General features: G+C 35.8%; 2 protein-coding genes across 2 annotated transcripts; one reads left to right on the plus strand and one right to left on the minus strand.

Annotated features, from left to right (window-relative positions):
• Nucleotides 1-1,542: 1,542 nt before the first annotated feature.
• On the minus strand, nucleotides 1,543-10,748 carry LOC113690453 (vesicle-fusing ATPase). Its single transcript, XM_072051310.1, has 21 exons — nucleotides 10,431-10,748; nucleotides 9,851-9,945; nucleotides 9,635-9,716; nucleotides 9,390-9,440; nucleotides 8,282-8,452; nucleotides 8,021-8,175; nucleotides 7,768-7,876; nucleotides 6,973-7,072; nucleotides 6,842-6,897; nucleotides 6,453-6,518; nucleotides 6,276-6,358; nucleotides 5,967-6,100; nucleotides 4,880-5,090; nucleotides 4,472-4,603; nucleotides 4,313-4,373; nucleotides 4,133-4,192; nucleotides 3,037-3,095; nucleotides 2,863-2,950; nucleotides 2,491-2,613; nucleotides 2,073-2,138; nucleotides 1,543-1,904 (listed from the first exon to the last, which is right to left on the minus strand). The coding sequence occupies exons 1-21, from the start codon at nucleotides 10,605-10,607 to the stop codon at nucleotides 1,737-1,739; spliced, it is 2,247 nt and encodes a 748-aa protein (XP_071907411.1). The 5' UTR covers nucleotides 10,608-10,748; the 3' UTR covers nucleotides 1,543-1,736.
• A 6,849-nt stretch (nucleotides 10,749-17,597) lies between these two features.
• Nucleotides 17,598-22,781, plus strand: LOC113690393 (uncharacterized). Its single transcript, XM_027208274.2, has 8 exons — nucleotides 17,598-17,885; nucleotides 17,995-18,109; nucleotides 19,118-19,213; nucleotides 19,547-20,812; nucleotides 20,900-20,963; nucleotides 21,188-21,327; nucleotides 21,437-21,748; nucleotides 22,235-22,781. Exons 1-8 carry the CDS (start codon nucleotides 17,830-17,832, stop codon nucleotides 22,538-22,540), a joined length of 2,355 nt encoding a protein of 784 aa, XP_027064075.1. The 5' UTR covers nucleotides 17,598-17,829; the 3' UTR covers nucleotides 22,541-22,781.
• The last annotated feature ends 534 nt before the right edge of the window (nucleotides 22,782-23,315 follow it).

The raw sequence follows: 23,315 nt of genomic DNA on the forward strand, positions 1-23,315 counted from the left end.
CATATCATTGCCTGGTTTGATTGACAAAAAAAAAAAAAAAAAAAATCTGAATAACCATAAATTTTTAACATGGCTCGGAAAAAGGGCTCTTCAACAGAAAAACGAAGCGTCCAGGAGGTTTTCAAGAGCCAAATGCTTTGATCTAACACAGGAGTTGTATGAATAATTGTGGTTAGCAATTGTAAAGCCACGGCAGTAAATTTGAGCAAATATGCACTGCATGCAAGTATGTGGTCTCGGGTTTAAATTTCATAACAAGGACTAGAAGAATACAGTGTTAAAGATACTAATATGCTACTAGGAACTCGTTTCGTGCTATAAACTAAACTTTTATGATGCCCTGAAGAAAAAAAAAAAAAGCAGGATGGGCCATTTAAGAGAATCAAGAAACGGGCCTGGTGAAGGTGAGCGGTTCAGTTTATTTGGACAACTTTTTTAAAATTGATAGGTACAACTCGTGGAATGGAAGTCAGTGTCTTATCAACACTAGACTTCACTTTTTTTTCCAGTAACTGAAAGAAACGCACAGGCACTCGATTAGAACAAACACGAAAGTAGACTCAATTAGAACACTAGACTTGACAAGTGGAAGACTTTTGATGAGAGATTGTGGGCAGATCGAAAGAGTCATGCAGCATAATTAATTAAACATACGGAACAAAACATACACTTGACTGATTGGGAGAACCACCAATTGCCTTTCTTTTAGGGCTGTTCACGAATCGAATCGTTCGAGATCGGTCAATATCGAACTCGAGAAAAAGTCATGCAGCATAATTAATTAAACATACGGAACAAAACATACACTTGACTGATTGGGAGAACCACCAATTGCCTTTCTTTTAGGGATGTTCACGAATCGAACCGTTCGTGATCGGTCAATATCGAACTCGAGTCGAGTTCGAGCTAATCAAGTCAATCTCAAACTCGAGCTCGAGATCAAAAATATTAAACTCGTTGGCTCACGAGCTCAATTATATATATATATATATTTTTTATTTTAATAGTAAATTTACATATATATTCTTAATATTTTATTATTTGTTAAAAAATTATTATTTCATTTATCTTAAAAATAAAATAATTATTTTTTATTTTTTTATTTTTTAAACTCGAGCTTGACATTTTGAGCTCGAACTCGAGTTTCATGAAATTAACCGAAGGCTCGACTCGATAAGGCCAAAACTTGACTCGACTCGACTCGTTTGCACCCCTACTTTCTTGGACATTAGCTATCTTTGACATTAGCTAACGGACCTCAGAGTAGAAAATTGAGGAACTTTTTTTTTAAAATAATTTCTTTGCAAATCTATGGGATGAAAGCCACATTTCTTGTCATTCTTTGACTCTTAAAATAGTCGACTACATGTTAATTTCCATTTCATGTCCGTTCAAAAAATTAATTTCCGATTACGGGAAAAGTTCAGTAGTTAAACTTCCAGACCTCATTATCTCTCCCAGTAAAGATTTGTCAAGAAAGAAAGCTACGCGATGGCAGATTAGACATTTAAACCATTTTTAGAATCAAAAGCAAAGCCTATATAGCCATATAAAATAACATATAACAAAGCATACTTCTACAATCGGTAATAAGAATTTGTGTTTAATAACCCAGCCACAACCCTGTTGTCTAACAAAAGCCTCGTCAAAATCCCACTCCCCGTAAATGAAATGGTATTAACTCAATATAATCATACAAAAATCAGGTTTCATGTAAACTGGAGCAAACATCATGTCTAATATACTACCAAGTCTTTATCCTGATATTGAACTACATCTTGTAGACAATTCAAGAAATGATTAATCTTGATCTTCTGCCGGCCAGAGTAAATAGCTTCCGCTTCTCCCCCTTGCTCGCCTTGAGCCGCCATCTCAACTACCATGTAAAGCATCTTGATCGGCATCTGTAGAGTCGCAGAACAATGAAAAGTTATATACATGTCCATTAAAGAGTTATATACACACACACACATATGTATATAAGGTGTTTTCTTATTATTTATTGTTTTGGGGTACTGATCTCTTGGCTGGGGAGTGTGAGTGGGTGGTGTTTGGCAGGGGCGGGGGCTTACGTCATTCAATGCCTCAGCAGCTGAATCAACATCATCATCTGAGAAAACCTTAAGCTGTTGCAGCACCTGCCAAGAAGAGCATAATGATCAGCATTGAAAAGTAAAGCAGGCCGAAGCTAAAACATTGATTCATACACCAATTAACACAAAACGAAAATCAAATCAGGAAAGGGTAAACGCAGAAGGCAGAGCAGGAAAAATACAAGCAGCATAGATTCCCAAAGAAAAGCGCTCTACCCTACCAGCAAATGAGGCTCTTCTAGCGTAAACATAGGGTTAAAGTATAATCTTCGCGTCCAGTATGCGAGGAACCACGTAGCAAAGAATAAACATATGCCAGAGGCAAACGAAACAGAAAGCAAATTCCAGGAAACAATAGCGACTGCTATGCCATAAAGATTGAAGGATGATGATTCACCTTTCTGGCATCTTCTGTGCCTAGTGTTGGAATATGGTAGGTGACGGAGAAAGCATCGCGAATACCAATCATCTTCAAGAAATTAACCTCACTGGTTGTCCCAATCACAAGAACATTTTTCCCCTGTATTCAAGAGCATTAAATCGACAAATCATTAACATAAAAGATGCAATAACTATTACACACAGTAGCATTATTTAATGCGATATAACTACAATTCAATGTAAAATAAATCACATAAAACATGTAATTCAACCAACAAGCCTGACAATTATTTGCAAAAGTTGCCCCTTACAACTTAAGAACTTCGACACATCTCAAACAACAAAAGCCATAATAACTTTGATTAAAGAATAGCACAATATAACATACTTTTGGAGGTAACCGCTTGAGAAGTACCAACAACGTCTGAGAAATTAAGTTTGAAAATCGTGGGCCAATTGCAACATATTCTATTAGCCTGCAACAGCCGCAAACAGGATAATCTCAGTGAATTGATAACCAAATAAACCATCAAAGATTGGTTGCCCGAATGATCAAAGGTACCTTTCAATATCATCAAGGATGATAATGCTTAGAGGGGACTTATAAGCATCCTCAAATACCTGGAAACATAAAAATTAGGCCAACTATACACGTTCTTCATACATCAAGCGTTCTATCTGTACATGCATATGAAATATAGATGCAAAAAAATCTTTTTGCTCACCCCATGCACCAAACCTCATTATTCTGAAGAAGAAAAAGTTATTTCAAGAAAGGAAAAGTGGAACTGTAAGAAATTATAAAAATAGTCAGAAGACCCACAACAGAGTTGAGGACATTGCTCTCCAATGCTAAAGACCACAGACATTTCTGGAGCAAAGTCTGACTTTTAACACCCTCGTCATCGTCACTCAGCTTTTCCTCCATAATCCAGTCCATATAATGTCAATGTACCCACTCCCAATAACCCAATAAAACTTCCTCTCCTCTAACTACACGCTTGTAGGAATAGACTTGGTTGTAAGTTTTGACTGTAAAGACGACAGTAGACTGAGAGCAAAGGCCAAATGAGCTCAGTTTCATCATACTGATTCTCATAACTCAGAAAAATTATCAATGTATCCCACACAATTTGCTGTTATAACCCAAGTGGTAGCTGTACCGAAGGTAGAATTCAATGACGACCAGAAAAATGCAAATATTGAGATTCCTATATTCCCTCTCAGGCCCAGGTATGAAAAAGTCAAGGGAAAGCCAGTTTTAGTGGTCAATGCTTGCCTCTGCTGAGATGGCACCACGCAAGTAGATATCCTAGTACAGTTAGCAGGCAGTCAGCAAGTCCCTTTTTCTTTCATTTTCTTTTCACTTTATTGCTTCTCCATTAAAATCAATCAGCAGCATTGGGCACATCATAGGTCTAAAAAAGCTGTCCTCATTGCCACAAATTATGTCATGTCAAGGCTCTCCCTATGTATGTGTGTGCAAAAATGTGTTCGACATTGAATGCAAGATAACCAGCAAGCTATGCATTCCTCAATCATAAAAAGGTAGCAACAAGTCAATCAAGCAAACAAATAATGAATAACAAACAGGAACATAGAATGTTCTCCAAACTAGGAAGTTATATAGTCCAAGAAATTATATCAATGTTCAAAACCTTCACAATCTGGGCACATTTACTGCCTTCACTGAGTCCAATCATTGATTCAGCAGAAATCTACCAATTGGAAAGAAAAAACAGAAGCAAAATGTCAGGGAGCGAAAGAATGTTCAAGAAATACTTGACAGATATACAAGAAAAAAATCAAATTGAGCAGAAGTACAAAAAGTAGCTTACAATCTTGACATAGGGAAAATCACTTTCAATACCAATAGTTGCTGCCATTGCTGTCTTCCCACTGTTTCAACGTATAATATTAGACAAATGGCCTTTAACTCTAACCGGAAAAAAAAAAAAAAAAAGTGCAGAAACAGAATATTAAAAAAAAAAATTTACCTCCCACTTGGTCCTTCCAGAAGACAAGTAATAAGCGGGCTACCTTTGCTAACTTTAACTTGTTCTGCCAAAAGCATGGTTCTTCTATATATGTGGGAATGTCGTTCACCACAATCGACAATTCCATTGATTCTGCAACTCATAACAATTTAATAAATCTTCAATTTCAAATCAGGACCTCATCTTCTTTCAGTTAAGGAACTCTCAAATAGTTATAATTTTTCTAGTGAGCAGAAATGGCAAGATTAAACCTTTCAATTGCAATGCATATTGGTGAATCAAGGATAATAGTCGTAGCAAGAATATGTTAAAGGAAGATGGCAACTTTTATCAATGATGCAGAAAATAATCAACCACAGCTTCATATATGACCACCTAATCTATCATCAAATTGCTTGAAAATCCTACCTGCAGCGCTCAAGATCATCAGTGGAAGCTCCAAATGCAGGAGTGACTTCTTGAAGGGCAACAAGAAAATCATCCATTGTAACTTTTATACTTTCCTCATCAACTGGTTTTGTAAGATCGTCCAGACTTAATTGCCGGTTCAAAGCAAAAGAAACTGCACTTTTTACAACTCCCTCAAGCTCTGCCCCACTGTAGTTTTTTGTCCTAGCAGCTGCAACCAAAGTAATTTCCATAAATTCTATACATGACCTACTTAGATGTCAACCAAATAATTCAGAGTCAATGTAAATTGTCATGCATGGAAAGAATGTGAGTAGTAATCTAGAAAAAGTTTACGTTAAGCAAGTTAAATATACATCTGTGCATGCATCTGCATCAGCTAGGTGCCAAAACTCACAACATACCAAAATGCACGCAAGCATCTAAAAAAGATTACCATAATATGGCAACATTCCAGTCCACCACATGTCAAAGTGAGATATAAAATCCTTTGTTATGCAAATTATTTTGGTGGGGACATAAAGGAATTCTTGCAAAAATAACGAACGAGCACTATTCATAAAGAGAACCATTCAAATCTGTAGATATAGTATTTAGAAGCTCTGCTAACCTTGAAATTGATTCAATTCTCAAAAACTTGTAAAGAATTGGAATTTTACTAAAACTAAGTCAATACCTGTCCTCAAATGCCAGACTTGACAATCCATTTTAGTGCTAATCCATACCGGACTCAAACTTACAGTGAAACAGGGGGTGCAATGACAAGAAACTATATAATTCATCGCTTAACACGTAAATACATAGTCACAATCAATTTTAGGCTCCATGATGTCAATTAAAAATGGGCTGATCCTCAGTCACACAGAGTACCCACCTCAAATCTTGTGACAAGTAATACTTCGAGTGAAAATGCATAGGCGTGCAGGGTATCACATTGAAAAGGTCAATACTTCAGATTGAAAGATAAAAAAGTAGTTAGTGCAGAAACGGCCAATCAACAGAGTTTGTAGACACCCCAACCATTCCCAGACCAAGAAAGAGAAAGGAAAAAAAAGAATCTGAACATTTCAACAGAGATGAGTCATACCAAGCTCTTGCAGATTAACATCTGGAGCAAGAAATGAACTCTCTTTCATCTTGTTTGTATGAATCTGGAGAATCTGTAAACGGCCATTTTCATCTGGAAGACTTATCTCCACTTGCACTTCCAGACGTCCAGGTCTAAAAGCCAAAAGTTTACAATGACATATAGGTTAAAACACAGAAACATCTTTATTCTCAGCTATACAAGTAAACGCAATCAATAAACTTGGCATCTCCATTTTCTATTGGCACCAGCATTTATGTTGTGTGTTTGTGTGTGTGAAAATTCGTATAGCATGACAAAGCCAGTCACCTTAAAAGTGCTTCATCAATCAAATCTTTCCTGTTGGTCATCCCAATGAGCAAAACATTGTTCAGAGACTCCACACCATCTATCTGAAAGCCATGGAAATCCAACCAGTTAACTGTGTGCCTCAATAAATTTTCCAATTAAGTTCAACAGCTTCATAACTTTTATCAATTACCCAACCTTAGTGAGCAGCTGGTTGACAATGCTATCATGTACTCCAGTTCCATCCCGAGTTGAACCTCTCGACTATGTCCAAACCAAAAGCATTTATTAGTTTCATGATAAAATAACTGATGAGATTCCAAAGGCCAACAGGCAAAAAGGGCAAGACATGATAGTACATCCATCAAATGACAAAATGTAAAACAATAATACTCCTGATATGACAAACGTTGTATACAAACACCTTAATAACCTTTTTTCTTAACATTCAACTTGCTTTTCAGCAAGGATTCCATGTCATAGATAATAGGACTAAAAAGAGATCAATTTGTTACATTGATAGGGAAAGCATATAAGAAGATTATTGATCGGAGAGGGACACCTAATATAGCAGTCTATAATCTTACCTTGCAAATTGCATCAATTTCATCAAAGATGATAACATGCAAATCACTTTGGTCACCTACAAAGGCAGAAAGGAGACATTAGTTTCTAGAGAAATGATAAGGACCAAGTAATGCCATCATGGTCCCAGTACCTTTGGTTCTTTGATCCTGTTCAGCATCAGCAAATAAATCTCTGACATTCTTCTCAGTTTCACCAACAAACTTACTCAACACTTCAGGTCCATTGACAATCTACAGTTAACAAAGACATAGAAAAGAACAATTCCAGGATAAATTTAGTTAACGCAAACCAAACACTTCATTTATAGATAAATAAGACTAAGAAACATGCAATGATAGGAAAGGTTTTCCAATAGCATTCTCGGACATTATTGTCTATGGCACCATTGATGACCACCTCGGGAACCATTGCGGAATATTTGCATAGGCGAAGAAAGGAACAAAAAACTGGGAACAAAAATTGGGAGGCTAAATAATGTCATCCAAGTGTTGATTGGCAATAAATCTTAACCCATAGCAAGCAGGAGAAAGGTTTTAAGACTGCATTGACTGAGAGATGAGCAAGCTGACTTAGAAGATAAACTTTCATTGCTGATCCAATTGCAGAATAAATTGCCAGAGTGATTTTATATATGATCACACATGCATTTTAAATGCCCCAAAGTGGAAACATGAGAAGACACAGTGGAACATTATACGTGGTAGTTTCAAATATCAAAATGAAACTAATACAAGGTGAAGAGTGCAGGTGTTTATTTGTTCGAAAGGGAAACAACAATTCATAAGCAATTTGCTGTGTGTCAGCTTGTTGCTGATCGATCAACACTACCATACCACTTTTTCAATAAATTGAGTGAGCACCTAAGCAGTTTTGTCAATTTATCTTTCAAACAATTAGATTACTAAAAGATGGTTGTGGCATATACCTTTGGTTCTTTCCCATTTAACATCTTCCCAATTTGACGAGCCATTAGCGTCTTCCCAGTGCCAGGAGGTCCATAGAGTAGCATTCCTTTAACATGCTTGATGCCTAATCTGGAAAATCAAAGCTTCTTAAAATTTGAAAACCGTATGAATAAAATAATCAACCATTAGAACTGGCACGTTACTCATATCCATATCTATTACAAGCTTCTGAAAATCAATAGTATCAAGTGCATTCAGGAAACAGAACAGTACTTAGTGGTCACATGCGGTGGGAAAACCCTTGAGGCAAAAGCCCTTCGAAATATATCAGCAAACTCTGCACTTAAACCGCCAATACCCAGCGATTGAAGATTAAAGTCTCTCTGTTTAAAGATGCTGCTACTGGCCGATTCGCGCTGGTTGACTATCTGCACAACAAGAAAGATGACAAGATAACAACATTTGCATGACGTAACCAGAGAAGCAAGCAGTATATATTGCCCATACCCCAAAATTTCAAAGCAATAGACTAACCTTTATACCGCTGGAGCCTGAAGCCTCGAAGATGATATATGTATCAGCTGAAATTATCCCCCGCTCAATTCCTTTGGATCTTTCTTGTCCTTCTACAGCAGCTTGGTTAACTGTGAAAGTGTAACGATTTCCATGATATTCAAATATTACTTTTTGCCCGTTTGTCATAATCTGCACATAAAGTAGGAGGCTATCAAAAAATGATTATTCTGCAGAGCTAATCTTATGCTTATTAACTTCAACTGCCCCAACTGAGCTAGTCTACTATATGCCCCAATGCATGTCCCCAATTTTGACTAGACTTATCCAGTAAAGCTCCAATGTCGGGGTCAACAGTTTATGCGGTATGACAACAAACGGTCATTAAACTATCTAAACAATGTACACCAGAGAAATTTTAAATACCTAATCCTTCGGACAGTAATATAATCCAAAGATTCAAAACCCAGACCGAGTTCAAATGATCTTGACCACTATTATGCTTCTTTTTATGACTATGCACTCATTACCTTCAGGTTCCATAAACATTAGCTATTCATTTCGTGCACTTAATTAATATATACAGCCTTCTCTCAGATCATCTTCATGCACTGTAACATGTACGAAATTTGTGCAAAAACCGCATCAATTTCTCTTTTTCCCTAAGAATGACTGATGAGACCAACATTTTAATGCTCTCTACCATTATCATGATGATATCTTTAAACTCTACTTTCAACCAACACAACATTACTGTGCATACTGCGTGCAGTTGAATTACTGCAATCTACTAAATATCCAATTAAGGAAATTTCTCGGTTCTGGCAATGTTCCTTAAAACAAATCAATGACTAACAAATAATGGACAAAGTTTCTTAATGTATCTGACAGTTTGTAAAGCCAACTAGACTTGAACTTGAAATTTGAAATGCTAACTGCTAAATTCTATGAAGCTTACAAACTAAAAATTTAATTCCCTGCAGAGACAAAGAATAACCAGACTTCCTCATACACAATACGATCAGTACCAAATGATAGATGGCAGCATCACTGCTGACACAAACACCCATCTCTCACCACGCCAAAAATATATTCCCAAGAAGAAAGAATAAGAAATTGGAGCTCATACCTGCTTATTAAATCTTTTCTTAATCTGCTGGGACAGAAGTGCAGCATCTACCTACAAAGTTCAGTTTACTCAGGCAAGTTAAAGCAAATAAGAGTAAGGAAGATCAAGTCTTGATGCCTAAATCACTGAAAACAGACATATGAACGGAGGGTAAAAAGTTTACTCGACACCTTTGAATAGGATCATCAGAAATAACTAACATGAAGAAGTCAGAATGAAAAGTGCTGAAAAAGAGAAATTCATACATGCTCTTCTCTAGTACCCTTCTTCACAAATTCCAACTCAACTGTTAGCAAAGCGAGGTCAAAATATTCAGGTGGTATAAATCTGCATTGGAAAAAAAAAAAAAAAAAGGAGACGATAATAAAAACATCAATATAATTGCCGGGAAAGGAATTTTTTTTTTTTTTTAAGAAAAGGTTACTGGTTAAGAATATGTAAGGAGAATTACAAAATCAAACCTGCTCACGGATATCGAATCTGCAGTAGAAACTCTAGCTTGTCGCCGTTGACCAGCATTGAGCGCAATGTGGCCATTAGGAATCGCATCATGGCTTGTAAGTTCTAGTTAAGGTATCATAAGCATTCATTTAATTGGGACAGACTACCGTGCATTACCTAACTAAATTCACCAATACTACTTTCAAGCCTCAATTAAGACAGCGAGATGGATCAGTCTGCTTATAGTGAGCTCGACTTTGTCCACTACATAACAAAGATCAGATAACAACCAACCACAACTCCGCTAGCTTCCCAAGCAAGAAAACTATAACACAGTATCCTTGTGGCCAGTATATATCTTTCAAATTCATAAGTTCAGCTCTCCTATCACAGAAGAAGTTGAAATTGATAATTAATAAATCCAAACATACCATAATCGTCAAATCTCCCAAACATAAGAATTAAGCAAATATCAGCTAATTCAGAAAAGACATTGCATAAAATAATCTAAAACAAAATTAAACCAAATTCGTATGAGTGCATCGAAACATGCAATTCACATTTCCCGAAAAAAGGGAAACGGTAAAGATAGAAAGGATATTCGACGGATAGAACAAACGTGTCCCCGACGAGAGCATAAGCGAGTCTGGATCCAGGTACGACGAAGTTCCGGAGATCGGAGGGAGAGCAATATGCTAAATTGGTTAAGGCGAGATCTGCAGCAGGCGTGTTGGTGACGATCATCGTCGATGACCCGTACTGTGACCTCCCTGCCATTTTTTGGCTACAGTTATAGAATTTGTTAAGAGAGAGATCAATTTATGCAAGATCAGGAGTGGAAATTTTAGAATTTCTGTCTTTGGCTGATTCTTGGGGGAATTTTGTTTGCTTTTGGATTAAGAAAACTGGATGGGCGGTCTAAGAAGTGAGAAGAACTCTCTTTTCTTCAACTTTGATTCAAAACGCAGTTCGACGGTTGACAGAGTGGACAAGACGACGCCGTTAGAGCGAGCTGAATTCAGGAGTGGTTTTATGCGGGTAAGCGTGCTTGATCTCTCAACGCCTTCTCTCACACTATATAACAAAGAGCAAACGGCACAAATCGAAAATGAGGTTTTTTGACTTCAGGTGCGTTTAGTAAAATAAAATCTGAAAGTTGAGATTTGAAATCTGAAATTTGAAATTTGAATCCATTAAATTATTGAATTATTAAGGTCCAGTTTGGTTCACAGACCGGATGAAATGGGATGACTCATCCTTAGATTATTAATTCTGAATCGAGTCATCACCGGATAAATAATCCAGGTTATCTAGTATTTGGTTGGTTCTCGATTGGATAGAATATGTTGAAAAATTATCCTATCCTATGTTTGGTTGGAAATTGGACGAGGAATGATTACTATTTTAATAAAATAATTTAATATTATTTAATAAATGATCTAATAAATAATTTAATATTTATAAATTTTATTAAAATCCAGGGCGAGCTCGTACAACAATCTCCTGACTGTACGCAACCACATACCCTGTGAGCCAGAGGAACTTGTAATTCATCTGCATCCATTATACACACGCACGTATAAGAAGTCACATCTTTTTTCAGATGACCATTGAATATGTTTAAATACCAACATTGAATATGTTTCCAACGATCATAAAAAAGTTCCGCCAAATTTCCTGCTTATACTACTTCTACTTGTTTTAATTATGTTCGAACAGAGATTTGCTGCACATACTGCCATATGATCAACATACTACGATTAGAAGATAAGTTTACTGTCACGATGCTAAACTGGTCTTTTAGACTGTAAGTAATGCACCTCTAGCAAACAACTGTTGGAATAATTGTATTGGTTTTATTTACCTGAAAGGTGACTGAACCAGCACACAACATAGCAGCTGAAGGCGTTACACCAAAAACGTGTACATTTCAAGCCTACCCCGTCCGTCTTTAGTTACCACTCCAAAACACAAGAAGATAGCAGCAGCTCCAGATATAGCAAGGAGAACGTCTCTGCGAATCAATGAAATTCAATTTACATTCTGGATTGTATTGACCAATAAATGAAGTTGCAAATCCTTCTGTTCCAACTTCCGTTGCCGGGCCTAATCATGTGCAGGAAATTTTGTTCCAGAAGGAGCAAAACTACTGTAAAGAACAGATGCATGCATATCTATTGCATTAAGATTTTCATTTGGACAATAGTTTTCGTCCAGTTCAACTTTCTTGCACTGAATAATCAACCGAGATCTGTTTGGTTAAAGAACAGAAGGCAGGAGCTAAGACTGGGATAGGTTCTGGTAATAAGACTGTGGCAAGGGCCATGACAACCGGAAGCTGAGTAATTAACATATTCCATGACGGAGTAAACCTTTAATCCCTGAGGGATAGTTGAGTACCGCACAAGGACTGAGATGACACTACTAAAATTAGTTACTGTCAATAATCAATATACACTGTTGGACGAGATACAACAACAGTTCAAGAAAAGATATATTGCCAGCCAAGAGATGAAGCTAATATATATATTTACCGTCTATCAGCTGGGATGAGAGAGTTAATCAGACTACCATCTGGGGCTCCTTTAAGAAGTCCAGCAGCTGCTTTATCCATTGCAATGAGGGGGCCAATCTGAGGACCAACATTTAAGGCCCCATTGAAGACCGTATTCTTTCCTTCACCAATTGTGCCGAGAAGGTCAACCACTGGAGCCAAAGAAACTCCGATGCAAAATCCAATTACCATCAAGAGAGTGACTCTTTGTCTCTGTGTTAACGAAAAGAGAAACAATGACACGGTTTAATTAGTCTGAGATAATTAACAGCACGCGATTGGAAAGTACTAAAAGGAAGCTTGGTTATGTAAAGGGCTGATTAGAAGCAACAGTAGCGAAATTAAACCTCTTTCCATGGGTTTGTCCGCCAAAACCATGCAGGTGGTTTAAAATTTTATAATTATAAAGTAAATCAAGGGTTTTGATATATAAAAATTCGCATTCATTCAAACTTACCATTCGTACCCTTAAAAATAGATTTTGACCGAGTTTTTGAACCTATATTTGAAATTCAATTAATAATGAGCCAAGTTTTAACTAAATTAAGGTTAAATCGATTAAAACCTAACTCATTTAAGAGTTTTCAATGAGCCGAACTCGGGAAAATATAGAAGATTTTTCTTTGAATCGAGTTTGAACTTATTGAAGTCCTCATTCACAATATCCAATTAATAAGATTATACATTTATATAAATTTCATTTAGAATATAAGCTTAGTAAGGGTAATCTAGTCCAAGGGCAATGTAGTCCTTCTATTATGATGTTTGTATGGCAAATTAGTCAAAAATTTAAATCAATTAATAGGGGTAAGTCAAAATTTTTAAAATAATGAATAGGGGCAAATTAGTAAAAAAATCAATAGAATTAGTAGGGGCTAATTAATCTATTTATTATGATATTATTATGTGAGAGTGTGGTTATATAATAGCTAATTTGAATTTGAATCATTTATAAGGATAAATTAGTCCAAATATTGTTATATTGATAGTAGGGGCAAAATAGTCAAAAAAACTTTAAAATTAAATAGTATTTGCAAATTAGTCCATTCATATTATATTATCATGTGAGAATTGTATTATATAATTATAAGAGTATAAATTTGTATTTTTTGTAAGGATAATTTAGTCTAAAACTTTATCATCATATCTGTTAGTCATCCCATGATGACCAATCCCATCTCTCCCGTGGAATTATTTTATTCCATGAATAGGGGATTAATACGTTTAGGTATAATGTGTCATGCCATGTATAAAATGCAACCAAACATCATGTGTCATCCCATGAACCAAACGGACCCTAAGTGTTAAATCTAATATATTTGGGTATATATCACATTCAGTGATAAGTGAATAACTTATCACTTAATTTTGAAGGCAAGTTTTGTCTAGAAAATTCAGTGACATTTCATTAATTCAGATGTTCTATTTTTTGTTATCAAACACATCTGAACATATTAAGATCTAAATATATTAAATTTAAGTGCTGATTAGGGCTATTAAATGGGACCTTTATTTGGATAGTATGATTTGGGAAAAGTGTTTGCAAAAAGATATTTTGCAAAATATTAGGGTTATCAAAATTTGCTTACAATGCAAACACATCTTCAAAATATTTTCATTTCACATACATTAAATTATAAGAATTATCACAATGTTGTTCCAAATCATATTTCTAAATAATCTCCTATATGAACACTCTTTTAATCTGGATAAACCTTTTGGATTAAGTATTGGATTATTGAAACTTCTATGAATAATGAAAACTACTGAACTTAGTAAACGTGGTACTTCATTCTATTAATTTGTTAGGAAAGTATGGATTAAAATTTATTTTCCATCAATTTTCACTAAATTTTATAATTTGTAGAAATCATCCTAAATTGTTTTACATGTTTTATGGAAGAAGTTTCTTTTTTCGAGTGGAATGAGAATGTTGATGGTAATATAACATGTTAGACACTTATGTTGCATTTAATAAAACTGAAATTTGAAATCTGAATCCATTAATTTGTTGAATTGTTAAGTATTAAATCAAATACATTTAAGTATATATTATATTTATTGATAAATGAATAGTTTATCACTTATTTTTTAGAGCAGGTTTTATCTAAGAAATTTAGTGTCACTTAATTAATTCAAATGTTCAATTTCTAGTTGTCAAATGCGTCGAATATATTAAAATCTGAACCCATTAAATTTAAGTGTTGAATTGGATTATCAAACAAACCTTAAAATGTTTCTTGATTTCACTATTTCCTATTAAAAAAATTTGTGTGTGTCTAGATATTCCCACAATACACATCCTCCTACACCAGTTATCTTTCCCCTTCATGTACAATTTCACGCTAAAAGCAATTCTATACTAATTCGCACTAAAATGCTTGCACCATTTGGGACTCCTTGGCCACAAAAAGCAACTATTGTAATGGTAGATAGAGGCAGGCTTTTTGGTACGTAAAGCAATTCAATGCTAATTTTCATCTCACTTACTAGATTTTTACTAGAAGAATGCAGATAGATGCAGGCGTTTTTTGTTTCTTTTTATTAGCTATTTTTGAAAAATTATACTGTAGAAGAGTTTTTATAGTATATTTTGAAATATTTTTAAAAAATTTAGATTACATTTTAGAATACATTTTAAATATTTTTAAAAAATTTTAATAATAATTAAAAAATTAATTTTTGAAAAACTAAGCAATCCAAACAGAGAGCAGTATGGATAATTAAGAAGATAAAAAAATATATTAAAATTTATAATGATGATGTAAGTAAATATATTTGGACAAATAACTTACTATCCAAACACAAATACAAATTGACCACAATTTCGATCATCAATAGTTAGTTATCATCATTTCAGTCAAAGCTTTCACACGCTATTCAGTCTATAGTTTTTAATATTTCACCTTTCTTCCCCCCACCCTTGCTGCCCAAGTAAAATCAAACCTACTTTGTTGTTTCCTTTTTCTTTTTGGCGGAAAAAAGAATGCTTTATCCGTTTCCTCCTACGTGTCATGCAGGCAAATGTGGGTCCCACACCCCAACAATGCAAAAGGCTGTCACCACGGGGATACAATACAACCAATGCGGACTCGGGGTAGGGACGGGTGCACCTTCTTTTGTTCATCAAATTTTCTCTTCATCAACAGCGCGTAACTTCTTTTGTTCACCGTATAACTTTTTTTTCACAGGTTGTATTTTCATAACAGATAGTGATGGACCCCACACTTGACACGGAAATCGAATTACCACTTGTTATCTGAGCCGCACATTTTTCTGAGGTCCAATCTGGACCATGAACCGTGCCCTGCCCCAAATCCAACCAATGCCCTCCGATCTCATCATTTACTCTCATCATGACGTCATTCTCCAGCAACTCGTGTCAGAAACGTCAATCGGACGGTCCAAACAGCTCTAGTAACGGCACAACTGCAACATATTTGAAGCCGAGTGGTTGCCTCAGTTGACTAATGTGTCGTGGCTTCGTTGCAGCCTAAGATGATTTATTATGTACACTTAAATCTGTTAGTACTTAACTAGGCGCGCGATGCCCCACTCATCATTAACATCAAGGCAACGGGTTAACTATCCCATGGCCCTTTTGGAAGCCAAAATTCTGATTTAACCCCGTAGTAACGAAATTTTAGGCGAATATGCTGCAATTTGGCCAATGCTCCCAACTTTTGTGTGATGTTTCTGTTTCACGGCTAGATCAATATCTATGCTTCACATAATCATCATAGTGTAAACGAGTATAAAAAATCCAAACATCCTAATATTCAAATTTGTTTGATTACTTTCAATAAATTTAAATTTTTATTCAAACTTGATTTGTTTACTCCTCGAGTCAAAATGAAAAGAATTTTTATTGAGCTCAATTTAAGTCGAACTCAAGCGGCTTGATTTTTGCATGTAAAATTTGCTTATTATGCTAATTGAACCGAGTTCATGCAAAACTTGAAAGTTTATCAACCATAAATTGCTGCTCAAAATTAATTTGATTAACTACAGAACCAAATTTGAACGGGTTCCTATTGAACCAAACTACTTGGTTCTATCTCTTAGCTCTAATCATATGGGGGGTCATTGGTGAAGTGAAATTTGTATATCAATATCATTTATCTCATATTGTAAATCCTAGTTAAGATTGCATGATTAGAAAAGAATCAAACAAAAAATCTTTAAGTCGAAAATTACCCTAAAATGATTGAATCAATTTCCCAAAAATTAACCCCCAAAAGGATCTAGCAACTCCAAGCTACGTGTTGCTTTGTGATTCATGGCTACATAATTAAATAACTAAAATGATCGAATAACTTTGTGCTTATGTAGCTACTCAAGCTTAGTTTTTCAAAATTAAACAAGTCTTTTAGACATTTTCGTTCTAAATATACTTCTACACATTTTAACATTATTAAAATGAAATTACTATGAAGATAAGGTTCAAGTTGTATGACCCCATATTCGATTATTTTAGCCTTTCATATTCATTTATTAAATAGAATGCAAGTTTTGTAATATCTTAATAATGGTAAGAAAATGAACTAAAGAAAAGTCAAAATGACTTTGTTTACCATATTATACTAAGTTAAGGTGATAACCAAACACTTGCCTCCTGAGTCAATTCAAATTCAAATTAAAATTAATTTAATAATCCAATTTAGCACTTAAATTTAATAGATTCAAATCTTAATATGTTCAAACACGTTTGATAACCAGAAATTGAATATTTGAATTAATGAAATGATACTAAATTTTTTAGGCAAAACATGCTCTGAAAAATAAGTGATAAGGTATTTACTTTATCACTAAATATGATATATACTTAAATATATTTGATTTAATATTTAACAATTCAATAATTTAATGATTTAGATTTCAAATTTCAATTTTATAAAACGCACTCTAAGACAGGCCAGTACCCAAGTTTCAATGATTACAACAGTCTTTATATTATCCGCCTTCAAAAACACTATTGATTCAAACTCACATTGGTGAATATTGAAAAAAGTAGGAAGGTTTTGTAGGTAATGTGAAAATAGTAAACGGATGCAAAATTGAGAGGTCGGATTTAGAAGGCCAGAGTGAAATAGCTATACTTTTGAGAGGCCAATTGAAATCTCTGGTTACTTTGAAAGGGCCAAGATGAAATTACTCTCAAGTCTCCAGGAAAAGTGTATCATCTATCCACTACCACTATTAGTGTCTCCCTGCATTACTTTATATAAACTCTGGAGTCTGTTCCTTGCATAGAGTCCGGGATGCAAACGGAATTTGTAGTCTTTCTTCCGATTATTTATTGTAACGATCAGTTAAAATAATTTGAGATGAGCAGGTTTTAATCGATTGTCAATTCAAGACTCAGAAGCAATAAAAAGCCCCAATCTTATTATTTTTCTCTGTTTTTTTTGTCTTCTTTATTCACTTTTTCCCTCTCGCCGTATAATGGAATCTCCACCACCGCCGTTGCCGCCCCCCTGTTATATCTCCCAGGGTTCCAAGTAAGTACTATTTTTCTCCCTTCTTGCTTTTACTTTTTTATTTTCTAATTCCTTTTAAGTTTGTACATTTACCGAAGTTTTGATTCTGTTAATTATTTGCTGTGGGCAGGAAAAGGGTTTTTCCGGGGGGTAGTTCGACGTGTATGGAGGCAGATGTGGTGGAAATCCCACCTCCAGGAAATAGCAGCTCGAAACTGAAGTCCCTTAAGCTCAAGGAAAAAGAGGTGGGATTCATTTGTCTGTTCACTTTAGACTTTGGATTGATCGCAAATTCTAGCATGATTGGTATTCCGCCTTTTTCTTTTCTGTGTAAGAGTTTTAATTAATTTGTCGAATGTGATTTGCATGTTTTTGGTTTTCAATTGGTGAAAATGAAAGCGGAAAGAGTAAAGATGCGCATTTTTGTTTCGAATTTAAGCTGCATTTCTGCTGCTTGGTACTCGGGAATAATTGTTTTAGGAATTTAGGAAGATGGAAACTTTTGCAGAACTTTGAATAATCATAATCCCATTTCAATTTTTGAAGCCTCGTATGGTGCCTCAAAGGTATGATCACAGACTCATGGCAATGTTGGAGGGTATAGTGATTGTGAGTTTTGAACTCTAATTTATTCGTGACTCTACTTTTGTCATTATTTTGATTTCCATTAGGAGTTCATGAAAGGTTTGGTTGGTGCAAGATCATCTTCTGCATTCTTTAGGTTATTTTGCTTTTTGGTAGTATCGAATTTATGGGGTGCAACAGCTGAAGTTTAACAATTGATAAACTTCAGGTTTTCCTTTTTCTTTTGCAGTTCAAGAGTTAATCAGTTATTAGACACTGAAGTTCTTAGTTCCACACTAAGGGTTTTTTTTATGTTTGCTACAAAGAAATTATTTTATCTCAACTCATGTTGCAGCGGAAATGGAATTATTTGCTTAGACATTTTTCATTGATCAAACATTTTCTGCATCAAAGTGGTTTGGTAGCTCCTTTTAAGCCTCTTTTCTGATCAGGAAAGAAAATTTATGAAGGGAAGGGTGGTACTCCATCTTTTCATTGCATATTAACTGGATTTCTGTTCGGTGACAGTTGCTCTTCATTTCATCTGGTCTTTGGTAGTAATTTGTAGCACCTTTTCTTGCTTTTTTGGCTTTCTAATGCAAATTTTAATTTTTACGACCATGGTTTCCATTCATTTTATTTAAATGTTGTTGTAAATGTCTTAATGGTGGTGAATGGATTCTTTGTAGGTAATTTTTCCTGAAGTAATAGATGTTGACATGGATGACGACTATGAGGATATTATGCTTTTGGATAGAGAAGTGGACACAAAGAGGAAGGGCAAGGTAACTATAAACTTTTGTTCGAAATTGCAATCTTAATTGGATCTGTGAGTCAGCTGACTCCAATATGGTACTTCTTGTTTGTAGACATGACTCTAATATGGTAATTTTGAGAGTTTGATGGCGGTTTTTCCATGTGGACTTACTTTTTAAATTTGAATTCATTATATGGTTTGTATTCTTGTTAGAACTTGGTTGTATTTTATATATCTGCAGATGTCATAGCGAGGGGGGGTTGTTTTGGCCAATAATGGGCCAAGATTAGTTCATGGTAAATTGGTGAAGGTATTACTAATGTTGTTGTACTTATCAGCCCATACTTTTTCTTCCTTGTAGGATGTTTTCAGCAAGCTTCCCTCAGGATCTAGTTCTGGAATTAATGATGGGTCTGGGAATGGTGTGCAATCTCCAGAGAAAAATTATGTTTCAGGATCACATTATTTAATTAACGGAGAAGATTTTGATGCTGACTTTTTTTATGGAGAAAATGAGTATGTGGATATGTCTCAGGATGATCCCCTATATGATGATCAGTATGCTATCATACAAGCTCATTTGGATAGTTGGGATATACCTCCTGGGGTTGAGGTTAGTGTACCTTGGTTTACAGGCCATGAAGAAAATAAATTAAAGCCGGCTGTTGCAAGTACTTCAAATCATTCTAGCTCGCCAATTGACGTGGATGGTGTGGTTTTCCCCCCAAATTCCAATTCATCCTCCTCAATATGGCCCATGGAATTTGAACAATCAAGTGACAAATCAATTATAGGAGAGAATTTAATTTCAGGAGACAAAGTGAAAGGAAGTGGTCAACCTAAGAAATGGGAGCCATCTTCATCATGGTTGCTTAAAGATCCTGCTCATGTCTCGAAGAGGTCAACTGCAGCCAGGAGTTCATTTAGTTTGCCATCAAAATTCCCAAAGGATTATTTGACCTCCTCATCAAGCATGGATATGCATGATTCTCGTCATCATTTGGCTGAATCTTGGCGTCATCATTTGGCTGAATCTTGGCGTAGTAAAACTAAGAGGAATCGTCAACTAGGTTACAATATGCTGGAGGGTGGTTCACACAACCAGTTCAGTCATCATATTTCTAGCTTTACAAAGCATCCGGTTAGTGGTCCCTTGACTGGTCTAGCTTCACGTAGTCGAACAAAACGAAATGATGTTCAACCTGGAGCAGTGAGCCATAAGCATCTGGGCAGTGGTGCCTCAACTAATCCAGCTTCTCATATTCAAAAATTGCTAAATGATGTTCAACCTGAGGCAGGAAGCCATAAATATGCGTGGAAGAGCATGCCGAACAATACTGTAGGACATTCTTTCGTGAATGCTTCATATCCATCAGGATTTGTTGATCAGTCTGGGCCGCAACCTGTCTTCCCTGATGACATGGCCTTTGGCCCCTGGGACATGGATCCTATTGTTGGCCAAAAGAGTGCAACTGCTTCTGGAAACTCATCTGGGTTGTTATCTGGCAAGGCAAAATATGGGGATCCTGGTGAATTTTTGAAGAACTTTGATCTTTTTAAGAAATTTGATACTGTTCAAGATTTTACAGATCACTATTATTCTAAAAATGGTTTTTCAGTGAGGCAGGTAAGCTTCAGTTTTAGACATACTCGTAACTGCTTTTTTTTTTGCCCCTCTGAATATGGTTCCCTTACTGGACATTTTCTGCCACAGCCGTCAAAGAATTGGGCAAAGAAGATACAGGAGGAATGGAGGATTCTTGAAAATGATCTACCTGGTAATAGGATTGGCTTGTCTTTTTATTGAATCTGTTATCTTTGATTATTTCTTTACTCCTTTGAAAGCTGTACATATGGAGTGGCATAAAAAATATGTTACTCTGGATCTTACTTTGTGTATAAACTGTCTGCATTTTCATGCATTATTCATATATTTTTGTCTCCTTTTATGCATGCTAGACTTTGTAGTGATGCACTTAGTTGTTATGTAATCATCCCACAGATACAATATTTGTCAGAGTCTATGAATCGAGGATGGACATTTTGAGGGCCGTAATAATTGGAGCTGAAGGGACTCCATACCATGATGGCCTATTTTTCTTTGATGTGTTCTTCCCAAGCAATTATCCTAATGTGCCACCAGTATGTAGCCAAAATTCATGTCTGCATATTAAGCTTCTGTTTAAATTTAGATCTTTTACATACAAACCAGGTCTAGTTTCCATTAAAATAAGCAAATTACTTTTTCCAGCATGTTCACTACCATTCTGGCGGCCTTCGTATTAATCCGAATTTGTACAATTGTGGGAAAGTATGCCTCAGCCTTCTTAACACTTGGAGTGGTAGTCATAAGGAAAAGTGGATTCCTGGTGTATCAACCATACTTCAAGTTTTGGTCTCTATTCAAGGGCTGATTCTGAATGCCAAGCCATATTTCAATGAACCTGGATATGCAAGCATGAGCGGTACACCTGGGGGTGAAAGTAACTCACTGCAATACAATGAGAGCACTTTCATCTTGTCTCTGAAAACAATGGCATACAACATCAGGAGGCCACCAAAGGTAAAGTGATTGTGGCACTTTTCGCTTTATCTCATGGCTGGTTTGACTGCTTATTTTGCCTATCTACTTATGGTATTCTTGTTGAGATTAAATTGAATGAGCAAATTTTTTTTGTTCAAGCAAGAGATCTTCTAATTGATCTCGTGCTGGTGCTACTTTTCCTTGTTTGGGTGTTGTTGTCTATTGCTTTTGTGATGCCATCTAACCGGTGCAGTAAGAGGACCCTCTCTAGCAGGTTTGTTGTCTTGCCCTGGTGGTGCTTTTGGGGTATCTTTTCGTTTTGTTTTGTGCTTTGTTATCGTATAATTTTTGGGTTCTTGGAAGAAGTATTTATTCATTTATTTTTTGTTTGTTGGGGTTCAGAGGAGGAAGGGGGGTGGTCTTGGTTGCAAGTATATATGATACTTGCGTTAAAATCGACTGCAATTTGTTTTTGGCTGCCTTCTGATTTGGACTGATTAACGACTATTTTCGGCTTGGCTGCAGTATTTTGAAGATCTTATTGCAGGGCATTTTTACAAGCACGCACGTGATATTCTTGTGGCTTGTAAGGCATATATGGATGGAGCTCAGGTGGGATGTCTTGTCAAGGGGGGTGTTCAAGATGTTGATGAAGGTGACAAGAGCTGCTCCCAGCATTTTAAGAACTCTTTGGCAGGATATATCAAAACGCTTGTGGATGCGTTCGCAGAGATTGGTGTCAAAGATTGTGACGAATTTCTTGCTTTAGCACAAAAGACAAACAGGATGGTGCCTTCTCAGCCAGTGGCTCAAAATTTTTACTACTACTGACTTGATGAGCAGGCAATTTTGAAGTTTAACCATTTGCTCGCCCATAAGATGTGCGGTTTAGGAATTCTATCTTAACAGGCTAGATCGCACTGAAATTATGCAGTATGCTAGAATTATGGCATTTGGGACATAAAAAGTACAATATTATTGACAATAAATGTATATATAGCAGTTAGCTGTCCATATAATATTTTCCCCCCTTTTTTTCTGGAATGAGTAGTAGTGGATTTAAGTTTGACAATGTAGTCTGTTGCTTTGTCGATCCTGGAATTATCTCTTGAGTGTGGCATTTAGGGCTTACCTCAAAGAAGTGATCAGTCATCTAAATTAAAACTTATCACAGGTTGGCAGAAAGTGAAGTGCGCCATGGAGTCGCAAAAGTCGCACTCATTAAGTTGCGGTTTTCATGGCAAGTCCTTTTAGTGGCGCTGGGGGGCGAGTAAATTTTTTGTCTTAGGGGCATTATTCTTAAGATAGCAGATCTGAGCGTTGGTTCCCTATCTGTAATGTCAACTGTGAACGGTAAATACGCCAAGGGCTATTTTTATTCGTTTCTTTAAAGTTTAAGCCTGGGGATGACGACCGCCGATAAAGCATCACTTAATGCCAACGCACTGATTTTGTAAAAAATGGAAAATTTGCAGTACCTCTTCATTGCAACAGATATTTCCAATGGCGTTTCTTCCGGTTTGGAAGGAGACTTGTAAGGTCTTTGTTAAAGTCAACATTTTTGCTTTAATTAGTCAAGAAATTATTAAACCATTTTGGTATCAAC

The sequence above is a fragment of the Coffea arabica genome, chromosome 5c (genome assembly GCF_036785885.1).
Source record: "Coffea arabica cultivar ET-39 chromosome 5c, Coffea Arabica ET-39 HiFi, whole genome shotgun sequence".
Classification (NCBI taxonomy): Eukaryota; Viridiplantae; Streptophyta; class Magnoliopsida; order Gentianales; family Rubiaceae; genus Coffea; species Coffea arabica.